The sequence below is a fragment of the Mus musculus genome, chromosome 17, assembly GCF_000001635.26.
Source record: "Mus musculus strain C57BL/6J chromosome 17, GRCm38.p6 C57BL/6J".
Classification (NCBI taxonomy): domain Eukaryota; kingdom Metazoa; phylum Chordata; class Mammalia; order Rodentia; family Muridae; genus Mus; species Mus musculus.
Window position 1 is genome coordinate 33,988,452 of NC_000083.6, and position 13,907 is coordinate 34,002,358.

Sequence of the window (13,907 nt, forward strand, 5' to 3'; positions counted from 1 at the left end):
TTCAGGTTGTTCCAAATTTGGACCTTCTAATCCAGCAGACCTGATGATACTTGAGGTGTCAGTGACAGAGAGGGATGCAGTTTGGAGCCTTTTGCAGACACCTATGAGTGACTCACAGAAGAGACCTTTGGGATTTTGGAGCAAGGCTCCACCATCCTCAGAAGACAACTATTCCCCCTCTGAGAGGCAGCTCTTAGCCTTGATGAAAACTTAACATTGAACAATGGACCACCAAGTTATCATGTGACCTATGCTGCATATAATGAGTTGGATGTTATGTAACCCACGAAGTCATAAAATAGGACACACATGGCAGTAACCTGTTGTCAAGTAGAAGTGGTATATAAGGAATCAGGCCTGGACAGGTAAAAGAAGATAGGTAAAAGAAGTTACAAGAAGATTTTGCCCAAATGCCTAAGGTCTCTACTCCTGTCGCAATGTCACCTGCTGCCACGCATGCACCTACAGCCTCATGGAGATGCCTTATTATTGGAAGACTAAGGAAGAAGAGACCAGGGCCTGTCTTGCTGGTAGTTCTGCATGTTATGCACAGTGGCAGCATTACAACCCCTTTCTTGGACAATACTGAAAGACTCTTGTGAAGGGAAATCTTGCACAGTGGTTGGAAGTTCAGGCAATACACGTGTTAATACATTTTATTCGGAAGGGGAAATGGTCAGATATATGGTTGCTCTCTAATACACGTGCTGTAGCCAATGGATTGGCTGATGGACAAGGACTTGGAATGAGCAAGATTGGAGTCATCTGAGGAGGAAGCATGTGCATAAATCTCTCCAAATGGGGGAAGGGTGTGAAGACACTTGTGTCCCTTGGACATGCTCATCAAAAGGTGACATCAGCTGTGAAGAAGTTCAATAATCAAGTTGGTAGCTGACCCATTCTGTGGACAGTCAAACTCTTTACCCAGCCGTCTCTGTCATTACCCATTGGTCCCATGAACAAAGAGGCCATGGTGGCAGAGATGGGGGTTATGGATGGGCTCAACAATATGGACGTCCACTCACTATGGCTGACCTGGCTACAGCTGCTGCTGAATGCCAGACCTGCCAACAGCAGAAACCAGCCCTGAGCCCCAGATGTGTCACTATTCCTTAAGGTGACCAGCCAGCTACCTGGTGGCAGGCTGACTACATGAACCAGGTCTGTCATGGGAAGGACAACACTTGGTCCTTGCTGGAGTAGATGCTCATTCTGACTGTGGATTTGCCTTTCCCACATGTGATGCGTCTCCCGAAACAATCATAATTTCATTATCCACCATCCTGCGATTCCACACAGATATCCACGTGGTATTCTGACCAAGAAACTCACTTCTCAGCAGGAGAAGTGTGACAGTGGCCCACAGTCATGGAGTCCTCTAGTCTTACCATGTTCCACACCAACCTGAGGCAGCTGGCTTGATAGAAAGGTGAGGTGACTGTCTGAAGACACAGTTACAGTGTGCATTAGGTGACAGAAGCCTGCAGGGCTGAGTCATGAATAGCGGGACTTTCTTGGTCCTGCCAGTGGATGAATAAAGACACAGAGACTTATTATTAATAAATACTTAGACACTTGACTGACTTTCAGCTCTTCTAATGTGACAAATACTGGCCTATGTTCCACTAAGTGACCTGTCCTTTACCTCTTTCTCAGAACCCTGGTACATCAACCTTCCCCATGTCATGTTAGCAAATCCTCCTGCCTCTGATCTTTTCCCAGAGGCCCTCTCTCAGCCCTGAAGTCCCACCTTTACTGTCTAGATATTGCTGGCCATTCTAAGAAAGGGATAACAGTGTTAGGAGAGGTGAATGATGCAGACCACAAGGGGAAATTAGATTGTCTCTCCACAGTGGGGGTAGGAAGGATCATGTCTGGAGTGCAGGAGATCCTTTAGGGCTTCTCTTAGTACTACCATGTCCTGTGGTTAAAGTCAATGGGAAACCACACCAGCCTAATCCAGGCAGGATGACAAAGGCCACAGACCCTTCAGGAATGGTAGTGTGGTCACTCCTCCAAGACAAGACAGGGAGCTAAGATGTAGTGAGGTGCCTGTGGAAAGAGAGGAAATGCCGAATGGGTAGTAGAAGAAGGTAGTTCGGAAAAAAAAAGAAAAAAGAAAAAAGAAAAAAGAAAAGCTGGGCGTGGTGGCACAGGCCTTTAATCCCAGCACTTGGGAGGCAGAGGCAGGCGAATTTCTGATTTTGAAGCCAGCCTGGTCTACAGAGTGAGTTCCAGGACAGCCAGGGCTATACAGAGAAACCCTGTCTCAAAAAAGAAGAAGAAGAAGAAGAAGGAGGAGGAGGAGGAGGAGGAGGAGGAGGAGGAGGAGGAGGAGGAGGAGGAGGAGGAGAAGGAGAAGAAGGAGAAGAAGGAGAAGAAGAAGAAGAAGAAGAAGAAGAAGAAAAGAAGAAGAAGAAGAAGAAGAAGAAGAAGAAGAAGAAGAAGAAGAAGAAGAAGAAGAAGAAGAAGAAGAAGAAGAAGAAGAAGAAGAAGGTGGTAGTTATAAATATCAGTCAGGAAAGCAGGAGATCTGTCCAGGGACACTGAAGAAGACAGACACAGGAAGCAGAGGAGCAGTAACTAACCACAGGGCAGAAAATAGTGTCAAATAAATGGAGTTAAATATTATGAGCTAGCCAGGGAACCAGCCAAAGGTATTTGGCCAAGGCATTAGCGTATACGTCTCAGAGTCCTTATTCTTGTAAATAAAGAGGCCAGTTGGAAAACATATGGTTATAGTAATGAATACCAGAAAAACCATGTGACCATCGCAGAAATAAGGATTATAATTGACATGTGCATTTCTGGTGTACTTGGTTGAAAAAAGTTATTACATTTTATTTTCTGTTTCTTTATCATGCGATGTAGCATTTAAGAGAATTATCAGTGGCTATCATATTTAAATTTGAGATACTAAAGGAATCTCTCTAAAGGAACATTGCTGCTTTTTCTAAATTTATAGTGCATTTACAATTGTATGAGTGATAGTTATCTCATGTTTCAATATTATTATGATCTGGTTATTGATTTCATTGGGAAGTAAATCATGACACAAGGAGACATAATGTGTGCCAAGGTGTATATCATGAAATTAATAAGTGGTCTTTTTTTCTATCACCCAGCTTGCTCCCAAATAATTGACACAGAGAGACTATGGTTTATTTAGTTGGCTTTAAAGCAGCCAGGGATTTTCCCTTTAGCCCCGAATTCTCTGCTTTGCGGTTTTCACGGGTCCTTATGATCTTTGGGCTGAAACACAACTTCTGAGTGAGATTACACCTCCGGCTCCTCACTCGATTGTTACTCAACGCCACAATCTCCAGTCTCAGTGACATAGACACCCACATACACAGACACACAGATACACACAGAGAGACACACAAGTCTCCTGTGATCCCGGCACTTGTCATGCTGAGGTGAGGCAGGAGGATAGAGAATTCCAGGTCGGGATTGGAGAGATGATTCAGAGACTGACAGCATTAAGGGCTCTTCCTAGGTCCTGAGTTGAATTCTCAGTCCACGTGGTGGCTCACAATCATCTATAATGAGATCTGGCGCCCTCTACTGGCAGACAGGCACATACGCAGGCAGAACAATGTACCTAATAAATAAGTCTTAAAAAAAAAAAAATTCAAGGTCAACCTGAGCTACAACAAGGCATACAACACAAACAGCCTAAATGAACGAACACACAGGCTCCATAGACCAGTAGCATCAGAGGCCACTCTGTAGGGTGAGTTGTGTCGATTTCTTCCTTCCCTTGCTGAATCCCTAAGATCAGTGTGTACATCTAGTGCAGGGGACCCTACAGTCCTGCAGTACTGTTTGGAGCTGTTCCTATCTGCTGTAATGACCCCCAATATTGTTCAAGGATTTCTTTCTTTATAGAAATCTTATTTCCCTCCATTTCATTTTTTATATTAAAAAATATTTTTATGTATATAGGTGTTTTGCCTCCATGTATGTCTGTGCACCACGTGCATGGAGTGCCCAAGGCAGCCAGAAGAGGGCGCCCTAGCCACTCTGAGACTGGAGTTACAAGTGGGTGAGAGCTGGGAACTGAACCCAGGTCCTCTGGAACAGCAGTAAGCATTCTTCACTTCTGAACAATCTCTCAAGCTCCATAATTTTACTCAGAAGTGACGCCATCTTTATTTTTATGCCTTGGCTCTCTGTGATTCTTTTCTCTGCAGCACAGGGCCTCACTCAGGCCTGAGCCACCTAACTACCCTGCAGAGAAGGTTTGAACAGGAGAAGCCCTGGCTTCCTCAGGGTCACAGAGTCCCAGAGAAGGAGCTTCCCAATCTGTCCCCACAGTGCTCAGTCTACCAAAACGTCTGATGTCCTCCAGCACCAATGCAGCATTGCTAACATAACCCACACATGGAACATTCCAGATGCCCTGTGTAGGTTTATATTTTCCCAAACCTACATTAATACGCTTACTTAAATGTTTTAACCTCTCTTCTAGCTCACCACCCACCAGAGGTAATAGAAAGGAAAGGTTAACAGGACAAAGGAGGCTGTGGAAATAGTGTAGGAATTGTTCTTTGTGGCAAGTCCAATCTGTGTTGTCAGGATATCAGCAGGTGAGTTCACATGAATCAGCAATAGCAGTTTAATCCAGAAGAAACTTTGAGGTTGCACCAATCAGCCTGAGTCTGCAGAAGCAGGAAGAAGCTTCCAGAACACCACCAGAAGTTCTTTGGTTCGTTTCTCTCTGCAAGGTCATGACAAACCATCAGCAAAGAAGGCAAGGCTAAACCTTTTAAATTCAGACTCCACTTTAGAGAACCTGAACTCAGGTACACTAACAGGATGGTACCTAGCATTAGTTTCCAGGTTACCTCCCAACAAATCATGAGCTTAGTTCCAGTCTCTAGGCTAACCCCCAACAGGACCTGCATCACCAAGTTACACCCCCAACAAACCTGCATCCTCATGTTACAAGCCCATAACCTGTCTAATTAAGATAGGCATAAAATAAGTTTACAATATGACTCCCAGCACTGGTCAATTATGTTAAAGGCCACAGTAACTTCCCCATGAGATGCCTGCACACTCACCCCTCACTTGCTGCTTACTATAAAGCCTTGCCCCAATAGTCAGGCTCCGCATCACCAAAACTGTCCTTCATGATGCAGTGCGCTGAACTGAGCTAGCTCAAATAAAAGGGCCCTACTGTGGGCTGGAGAGATGGCTCAGTGGTTAAGAGAACGGACTGCTCTTCCGAAGGTCCTGAGTTCAGAAATCCTGGCAACCACATGGTGGCTCACAACCATCCTTAATGAGATCTGACGCCCTCTTCTGGTGCATCTGAAGACAGCTACAGTGTACTTAGATATAATAGTAAATAAATTATTTTTTAAAAATAAAAAAGGCCCTCCTGTGATTACATCAGATTGGCTGCTGTCTGGTTTTGGGAGATCACTAACACTTCCCTGGCACTACACATGGAAGATCCTATATTTGCCATCCACAATGCAGAGAAATAACAGGCCTATGAACAGGGCTTTAAGACAGACTATGCTGAAAATACATCCAGCATGCCCAAGTCGGGGCTGCAAGAAACAGGTTCACGGAGCTGGGAATAGAGATTACGAGAGTTCAGGGAGTTAACTCCAGAACACAGCTGTTAAAAGAGAAGATAATGGAGGAGTATAAAAGTTTCGGTGGGGCAGGGTGAGCTGGAGAGATGGCTCCTTGGTTAAGAACACTGACTGCTCTTCTAGAGGTCCTGAGTTCAATTCTCAGCACCCACATGGTGGCTCACAATCATCTGTAATAGGATCTGATGCCCTCTTCTGGTGTTTCCAAAGACAGTGATGTACACACATAAAATAATAAATAAATATATTTTTTAAAAAGTTTCAGGGGGCGGTACCCAAGTTTCAGAGGAGAGAAACATCGCTGTTCTTGAAGGGGAAATTTCTGGTTTCTGTGGAAAGTCAGTTCTGTCAAATGATGTTTTGCTGAAGCAGACACAGGTGAAAGGGTGTTTGCTAAAGTAGATACGTGAAAGGACACATGATGTTTAGAAGGAATATAAATAAGTCCCAGGGCTGGTGAGATGGCTCAGTGGGTAAGAGCACCCGACTGCTCTTCCGAAGGTCAGGAGTTCAAATCCCAGCAACCACATGGTGGCTCACAACCATCTGTAACAAGATCTGACGCCCTCTTCTGGAGTGTCTGAAGACAGCTACAGTGTACTTACATATAATAAATAAATAAATAAATCTTTAAAAATAAATAAATAAATAAATAAATAAGTCCCAACAGACAGTAGACGAGGCTGCATGGTATTGGTAAGCCTTACCATTATTTATTGGTCATTGTTGCTTGTGACTCCATAGAGAGAAATGCACCAAAAACCTTCTGGTGATGCTCTGGTGAATTCTTGCTGCTTCTGCAGTGTGATGATTGGCAGAGTCGAGTGAAAGTCTCTGGATATGTGAGCTGATACAGACTCGGGTGGTGTTTTGCTGAGGCAAGTCTCATGGAAGGCAAGACTCGAGTGAGGACACGTGATGTTTGGAGGGAGTATAATGAGACACAATGGACAGTGATGGTGGGCTCGCATAGCTTGCTTTGCAATGCTACCGTGGTCTCAAGTCTTCATCTTCATTGATCTTCACTTTGTTGAGAGTCATGGCAGAGAACTCCTGGTCATTCCTGCTGACTCGGGCCGATTTGGTGGAGGCCTGGCAGTTTCTGCTGGGTCATGCCATAGCCGATGATTTGGGCTTGCTATCCTGACACTGCAGACCTGGACTGCTGGTATCCTGACAACTGGAGATTGAAATTGCCCCAAGGAACTACTTCTAAACAGCAAACAGCTGAGCCTCTTGGCTGCTTCTGCATCGAGCTGCTATTGCTGATTCTTGTGAACTGATATCCTGACAATGCAGATTGGATTTGCTTCAAAGAATCATTTCTAAACAGCTGAACTAATCCCATATCCTCATATCCTTTTTATTCTCTACTTCTGGTGGGTGGTGAGCTATAAATGAGGTTAAGCATTTAAGAACCCTTATTAAAAATGGGTTTAGAAAAATCTAAGCCAATTATCTCACCTGAGGATGTGCACCTGAGAATTTAACAACAACAACAACAAAAAAAAATCACATCCTACACCTGAGACCCCTGGAAGAGAAACTGGAGAGAAGGAGAAGCAGAAACCACCACAGTAGCATGGGACAGGGAGAACCCAGGGGAGCGTTAACATGGCATCATTAGTAGCTAAAACGAATGGGTGAGAGGAAATGGGTAAATTGTCTTCTGCAACTGGCACATTAAAGGATCCCTAGTTGAGTCTCTGATCTTTAGCCCTGGGGGCTCATAATCCTGGGGACAGGGCAAGGCTCAGGCCTTCCCTGTGTCTTTGTGACCACAAACTCTCAGCATGTGCCTCATAGTGATAGAGGGAACAGAGCCCAGAGGTGACACAGTGGAGGTGTGGCCCCATCACAGATCAAAGCAAACTGAGCCCACCTCGGCACAGCCCTGTTCACACTCAGCTGCTACAGTCTCATCCTGTCCCAACAGATACACACAGCATAGTGACCCAGATTCTGGAAGTTTATTCATCTATCATTTATTTCTTCAAAAAAACAAATCAATCAAACAAACAAACAAAACCTCTAAGCATTCTCAATCCATGAAATTAACAAGAAATCAGCCCTAGGTCAAGATGATAACAATCAAGGTTACATTCAAATTATTATTCTCAGTGTGGAAGTGAGGAGTTGCAGGTCAGGGTAGCATGGAGCTGACAGGCTACAGATGTCCCTCAGTGTTTGGCTGAACCAGCAAGGTTGGCTGTGGAAGGGAAGACAGAGCAGTGCAGGGACAGGGTCCTGGTGTAGAGGGGTGGACTGGGCTCCACAGTTCTTCACATTGAGTCCATAGGCTCACAGGGAACATCAGACACTTGACTAAAGAGAACTGAGGGCTCTGGATGTCACAGGAGATATGAGAAGACATTGTCTGTCACCAAGTCCACTCCAGGCAGCTGTCTTCACGCTAGAGAATGAGGGTCATGAACCATCACTGTGAAGACAACATTCGAACAACCCATCACTCACTCACAGGGGATTCTGGGAGTTCCTGAAACCCAATCATGTCCACATTGCCCCTCCCCAATCAGACCCTAGAGTGTCACCTTTACAATCTGGGAGAGACAGATCAGAGGTCTGGGAGCCTAGGGTAAAACAAAACAAATGTATATGCATATGTACATGTACATATTCATTTCATGGCACAACTCAGGCACCTAGAAGATTTCTCTGGAGGAGCTATTATGGATTCCCAGAGCTCCCATCATCTCCAACTTCACTCCAATGTCCCCAGGACAACTCTGTCCCCACACTAACCTGGAGCCAGAGCATAGTCCCCTCCTTTTCCACCTGTGAGAAGAAAAGCTGTGAGAGTTCCAGGAAGATCTTGACACTAGGAAGTTCCCAGAACTGACAGCAGACCCAGTTAGAGACAGTAGCAATGTGGGGTGTGCCTGTGTTCCCCATTGATGAGCAGAGCACACTCTAAAGGAGGCTGAGAGAAAACTCAGACTCTGCCCTTTCCTACCTGTGTTTCTCCTTCTCATCTTCATCACAAAAGCCACCACAGCTCCAGTGACTATTGCAGCTCCAAGGACAACCAGAACAGCAACGGTCGCCATGTTGGAGACAGTGGATGGAGGAGGCTCTGGGAAGGACAGGTACAAGAAATGAAGGTGAGGGTCATGACCCCAGCTCTCAGCCCTGAGCAGCTCAGGGTCTGCAGAAAGCTCCAGCTTTCCCTGACCCCAGCTCTGCACCCACACTCTCCTTACCCCATCTCAGGGTGAGGGGCTCAGGCAGCCCCTGATGGTACACATGGCATGTGTAATACTGCTCCTTCCCAAGAGGCACCACCACAGATGCCCACTTCTGGAAGGTTCCATCCCCTGCAGGCCTGGTCTCCACAAGCTCCATGTCCTGGATCAGCTCCTCCCCATTCAACTGCCAGGTCAGGGTGATGTCAGCAGGGTAGAAGCCCAGGGCCCAGCACCTCAGGGTGACTTTATCTTCAGGTCTGCTGTGATGGGTCACATGGGCCTTTGGGGAATCTGTGTGGAAGATTTAAGAAATCACACAATTAACAAGACAAACTGAAATCTACCCAAGACTCAGTTAAATCAATGATGACAGTGAACTATGTGTCTGTTTGACACTTCAACTGTCATCGCACTAGTGACCAAAAGCAGAGCTGGTCCCCTCAGCACAGGACTGCACATTTTCTTTTGGGACTCAGAAGCTAAGAGGGAATCCACATGAGCCATTGGGTAAACATGGCCATCCTTATGTGATGTTCAATAGCATGAGAGAGGTAGTCAAAGAATGGAGGAGGGAATGGAAAATAACTAATTTAATATGTGTTTGAGTTCATATTAAAATTAGGGCTGTATGATCCTGGAAGGTGACACCATTGAGACTCAACCATTGTAGTCACCTTGCTGACCAACATTAACTGTCAGTCCAAGTGAACAGCCATCACTAAGTGTGTAGCCAGAGAAAATGACTCCCAGCCCCTGACTCTGGGGGACAAGGTACAGGTGTGTCACACAGGATCCCTGGAGTGTGCTGTGGACCCCAGTGCAGCACTCACTGGAACACAGTGGGCTCACAGGGTGTGTGGTCTTCCCTCTCACTCAGCCCTGGATTGCAGAAGACCCTGCCTCTCAGAGTCCAAGTCCTGATTTACTAGCGGGAGGGAGCACTGTAACTTGTGGGGCAGAGGAAGAGCAGGAGGCTTCTGCATGTTTAGTTCTGACAGGAAACAGTCTAAGTTCACAGGAATCTCTTCTTTAATTCGAACCCTGATTTAACTTGTCTAATTATCCAGGTTAGCAGCCTTCCCTGGCACCTGTGGAGACTGAAACAAATGATAATAGGAGGGCATGGAGAGACTGGATCACTCCAATGCAGACAAAAGCTGACTAGAAACAAAATAAGCCCCCCCCCCCACCAAAAAAAAAGTTAAGAAAAAAGAAAGGCCAGGAGTGGTGGCACATGCCTTTAATCCCAGCACTCGGGAGCCAGAGGCAGGCAGATTTCTGAGTTCAAGGCCAACCTGGTCTACAAAGTGAGTTCCAGGACAGCCAGGGCTATACAGAGAAACCCCGTCTAGGAAAAAAAAAAAAAAAAAAAAAAAAAAAAAAAAAAAAAACGGAAAGAGAGAGAGAGAGAGAGAGAGAAGAAAATCCACGATTTATATTCCTCCAGGGTAGCCCATAAGGGCTCATGTGACCATTCACCACTGTAGGAATAGATAGAATTGGGTTGTTAAGGGGTGCAAAACCCCACAGACAGGGAGGGATCTGTGAGAATGTATTCTTTGGAAAATTCTAGAAACTAGGTGAACCGTCCTAGTGTAGAGGAGTCCATGTCTCTTATCAGGTAAGGAGACTTCCGGTCCTGAGGTGTAAGGGCTGACACATTCAGCAGGACAGGAGTCAGTGTCTACAGACAGTGGGCGTGGGCAGAGAACCCGGCCTGGGAGAGGCCATGGCTGACAGAGGCTGCAGGGGAACTGAAGGGAGCAGCTGTTGTTACCTCAGGGAAATTCTCTCCTTCCCTCCTGAGACAGCCTGGGCACTGTCCAGGGAGAAGGCTGAGCCCTGGGAGAGTCAGTGCAGTCACTGTGATGAGGGATCAGGAGACCAGCGACACTCTCTCCCCTCTGAGACAGGGGCATCACCCCAGCTGAGGGTTTCTTCTTCCCCAGGACTGAGCCCCAGCCCGAGGGCAGAGGGAGGAGCTGCCCGCGGCCCCTGCACCTGTGCGCAGCAGCGTCGCGTTCCCGTTCTTCAGGTATCTGCGGAGCCACTCCACGCACGTGCCCTCCAGGTAGGCCCTGAGTCTCTCTGCTTCACCAGCCTGCTCCCACTTGTGTTTGGTGATCAGCGCCGCCATGTCCGCCGCCGTCCACGTTTTCAGGTCTTCGTTCAGGGCGATGTAATCGCAGCCGTCGTAGGCGTACTGCTGGTACCCGCGGAGGAGTCGCCCGTCGGACCCCACTTCACAGCCAGAGATCACCTGAATAGTGTGAGAGCCTGCGGGACCCCGCGGTCAGCCCCGCTCACCCGCCCCGGCCCCGCCCGCCCGCGGACTCCTCCAAACTGAAAGAGAAACCGGTTCCGGGTCCGTTCTGTTCCCGAACCTCGGACTTGGGACCCGGGACGTCAGCGTCCCTGTGTCGGGACGTGGAGGGGTCGTGACCTCCGACCCGGGGTCACTCACCGCCCTTGCTCTGGTTGTAGTAGCCGAGCAGGGTCCTCAGGTCCACTCGGAAACTCTGCTCATTGCCCTTGGCTTTCTGTGTCTCCCGCTCCCAATACTCGGGCCCCTCCTGCTCCATCCACCGCGCCCGCGGCTCATATCTCGGATTCTCCGCGTCGCTGTCGAAGCGCACGAACTCCGTGTCGTCCACGTAGCCGACTTCCATGTACCGGGGCTCCCCGAGGCCGGGCCGGGACACGGCGGTGACGAAATACCTCAGCGAGTGTGGGCCTGGGGGCGGCGCGCGGTGAGACCCGGACCACCTCACCAGACCCCGGGCGGCTGCGCGGGCTGAGAGGGGAGCAGGGCGCGGGACTCGGGTGGAGAAGGGGCGGAGGGTCCGGTGGGCGACCCGAGGACGCGGCTTCCCCGGTGCCGCCCCTCCCCTCAGAGGCCGTTTCCCTCCCGGCCCGGTACTCACCCGCGCGGGTCTGAGTCGGAGCCAGGGCGGCCGCCAACAGCAGGAGCAGCGTGCACGGTACCATCGCACCTGTCGGCGATTCGCGACTTCTGAGTTCTGCGGGCTGCGTGGACTTTATATCCAGCGTCCGCGGCGACACTGATTGGTTCTTGGTGATCGCGCCACCCAATGGGGGTAAGAGCTGACTGCGCGTCAACAGTGTCCGGACAGAAGGACCTGACCCAGGTTAGGTGCAGAAGTGAAACTGTGGAGATGGGGAATCCCCAGCCCTGGGCTTCCCCACCCCTGACCTCACTGCCTGGCGACTAAGACTTTGCCTGAACCCTGTGCTGTCGTCTCCGAGTTCTGATCCAGAAACTCTCAAAACACCAGGAGAGACCCGCAGGCCAGACTCTCTGTGTCCTCTCTTCCACTCTTCCTCTTTCTTCTTCTCTTCAGAAGTCAGACCCTGGAGTCTTCTAGAAGAAAAGCCTCTTCCGGGAATACAATGGCGACACAAGCGCTTAGGGATGCAGTGGAGAGAGAGGCTTTTCCTTAAAGTCAAGGCGCTGGGCTGCAAGCCCCACAGGGACCCCACAGAGACCAGGCTCTGTTCACCTGCAATGGGCGGCTCACACTGCCAAGCCTGAGTGCAGGACTCTCATCTGTTAAGTGTAGACTTTGCCTCTCCCCTCAGGATCTGTCTTCTCAGCCCTGTGCTGAGACACAGATTCCTTGTGTTAATTCCTAGATGAAAAGTCTGTGGCTGCAGGTGTGTGTGTGTGTGTGTGTGTGTGTGTGTGTGTGTGTGTATGTGTGTGTGTGTGTATTTGAAACAAGGATCTTCATTCTGAGTCCTGAGTTTGTCTCTGTGGATCTGGGACATTGTCTCAGCACAGGAGACCCCCTTGTCCACTGAAGAGAGACCCCGTGCAGACCACAGACAGCAGGGCACTGATCCCTGTCTCCACTGGACTTCTCTGTGTCTGCACTTCCATGGTGCAGTTGCTTTAGTGACTCAATCACAGTAGGAGAGGAGCTGTCACCAACTATAACACAGAATAAGGATGCTAGTGTGGTAGAAGTTATGTAATCTCTGACCCTCTCCCTCCCTCCCTGACCTTCACTCACACTTTTGAGCTGATGAGGTGAGGGACATGAATGTCACAGCTGTGTGGGACACGGGTTCTGATAATTGAGTTGGCCCCAGAGTTCCTCAGGCCTGTGCAGTGTGGACACTGGGAGAAAGATGATTCTCATGCCAGAGAGCACACACTGTGATGTGAGGTTTCATCCCTGATCAGTAGTGTGGGGAAAGATTAAATTTACCCATTTCATGATTCTGTGGATCTTTTCAAATCAGTCACAGAAGTGAAGTGGAAAGAAGAGCATAGATGGGTGGGGACTCCTGAAGAGAGTCACTCATCACACAGAGCAATGAATGCGTGTGACCACAGGTGTGAACTCCAGTCACCTCCCCATGCAGATCCCCACAGCAGCCCCCCAGCCTCACCAGGATTCAGCAGACCCTGTCTCCCTGAACCCCTCTTATTAGATGTTGTGAGCATTTTCCATGGGGACTTGATGCTCTTAGGTTTCTTCCTGATCAACCTAGGGATGCTGTTGGGGTTAGGCAGCTACACAAAGGATCTGTCTCCATTACTTTTCTTCTTATTTTACTATGGGTTTTGTTTGTTTGCTTGTTTAGACAAGGTCTATCTGCACAGCCCTGGCTATTCTGTAATTCATTATGTAGATCAGGCTGCCCTTGAACTCACAGAGATACATCTGCCTTTGCATCCTAAGTGCTGGGTGTGTTAGTTTTGGTTTTGTTGCTGTGAAGAAACACCATGACCAAGGCATTCCTTCTAAAGGGAGACATTTAATAGGGTCTGGCTTACAGTTTCAGGGATTTAGTCCATCATGACAGGAAGCATGCCAGTGTGCAGGTAGACATGGTGCTGGAGAAGGGGAGACTTCTACATCTTGATCCAAATGCAGCCAGGAAGAGGCTTTCATTCCACACTGGGCAGCTCATGAGCATAGGAGACCTCAAAGGCCAACCTCAAAGTGACACACTTCCTCTAACACAGTCACACTCCTAACATTGCCACTCCTTGTGGGCCAAGCTTTCAAACACATGAGTCTATGAGGCCACCTATTCAATCCACCACACTCAGATTGAA

At 48.3% G+C, this 13,907-nt stretch overlaps 1 protein-coding gene across 11 annotated transcripts; it reads right to left on the reverse strand.

Moving 5' to 3' along the window:
• Window positions 1–7,560: 7,560 nt before the first annotated feature.
• Window positions 7,561–12,168, reverse strand: H2-K1 (histocompatibility 2, K1, K region). 11 transcript variants are annotated; one of them, XM_030249506.1, is made up of 8 exons: window positions 11,743–12,168; window positions 11,283–11,552; window positions 10,820–11,095; window positions 8,834–9,109; window positions 8,587–8,706; window positions 8,376–8,423; window positions 8,165–8,203; window positions 7,561–8,052 (listed from the first exon to the last, which is right to left on the reverse strand). In XM_030249506.1, exons 1-8 carry the CDS (start codon window positions 11,804–11,806, stop codon window positions 8,021–8,023), a joined length of 1,125 nt encoding a protein of 374 aa, XP_030105366.1. In that variant the 5' UTR covers window positions 11,807–12,168; the 3' UTR covers window positions 7,561–8,020. The 11 variants fall into 11 exon arrangements, with proteins under 11 accessions (XP_030105366.1, XP_006523741.1, XP_006523739.1 ...); XM_006523678.4 differs by having other exon boundaries at window positions 7,561–8,025; window positions 8,376–8,408; window positions 11,283–11,612; XM_006523676.4 differs by having other exon boundaries at window positions 8,376–8,408; window positions 11,283–11,612.
• Window positions 12,169–13,907: the final 1,739 nt, after the last annotated feature.

What these genes read in the sequence shown, in the direction of transcription:
- H2-K1 (XM_006523673.4), bottom strand. Translation starts at nt 11,806, where the DNA reads ATGGTACCGTGCACGCTGCTCCTGCTGTTGGCGGCCGCCCTGGCTCCG. An exon ending in TCCGACTCAGACCCGCGCGG is followed by an intron (nt 11,613 to 11,742) that starts GTGAGTACCGGG and finishes CTCCCCTCTCAG; the next exon opens with CCCGCGCAGCCGCCCGGGGT. An exon ending in CTACAACCAGAGCAAGGGCG is followed by an intron (nt 11,096 to 11,282) that starts GTGAGTGACCCC and finishes GGGGTCCCGCAG; the next exon opens with GCTCTCACACTATTCAGGTG.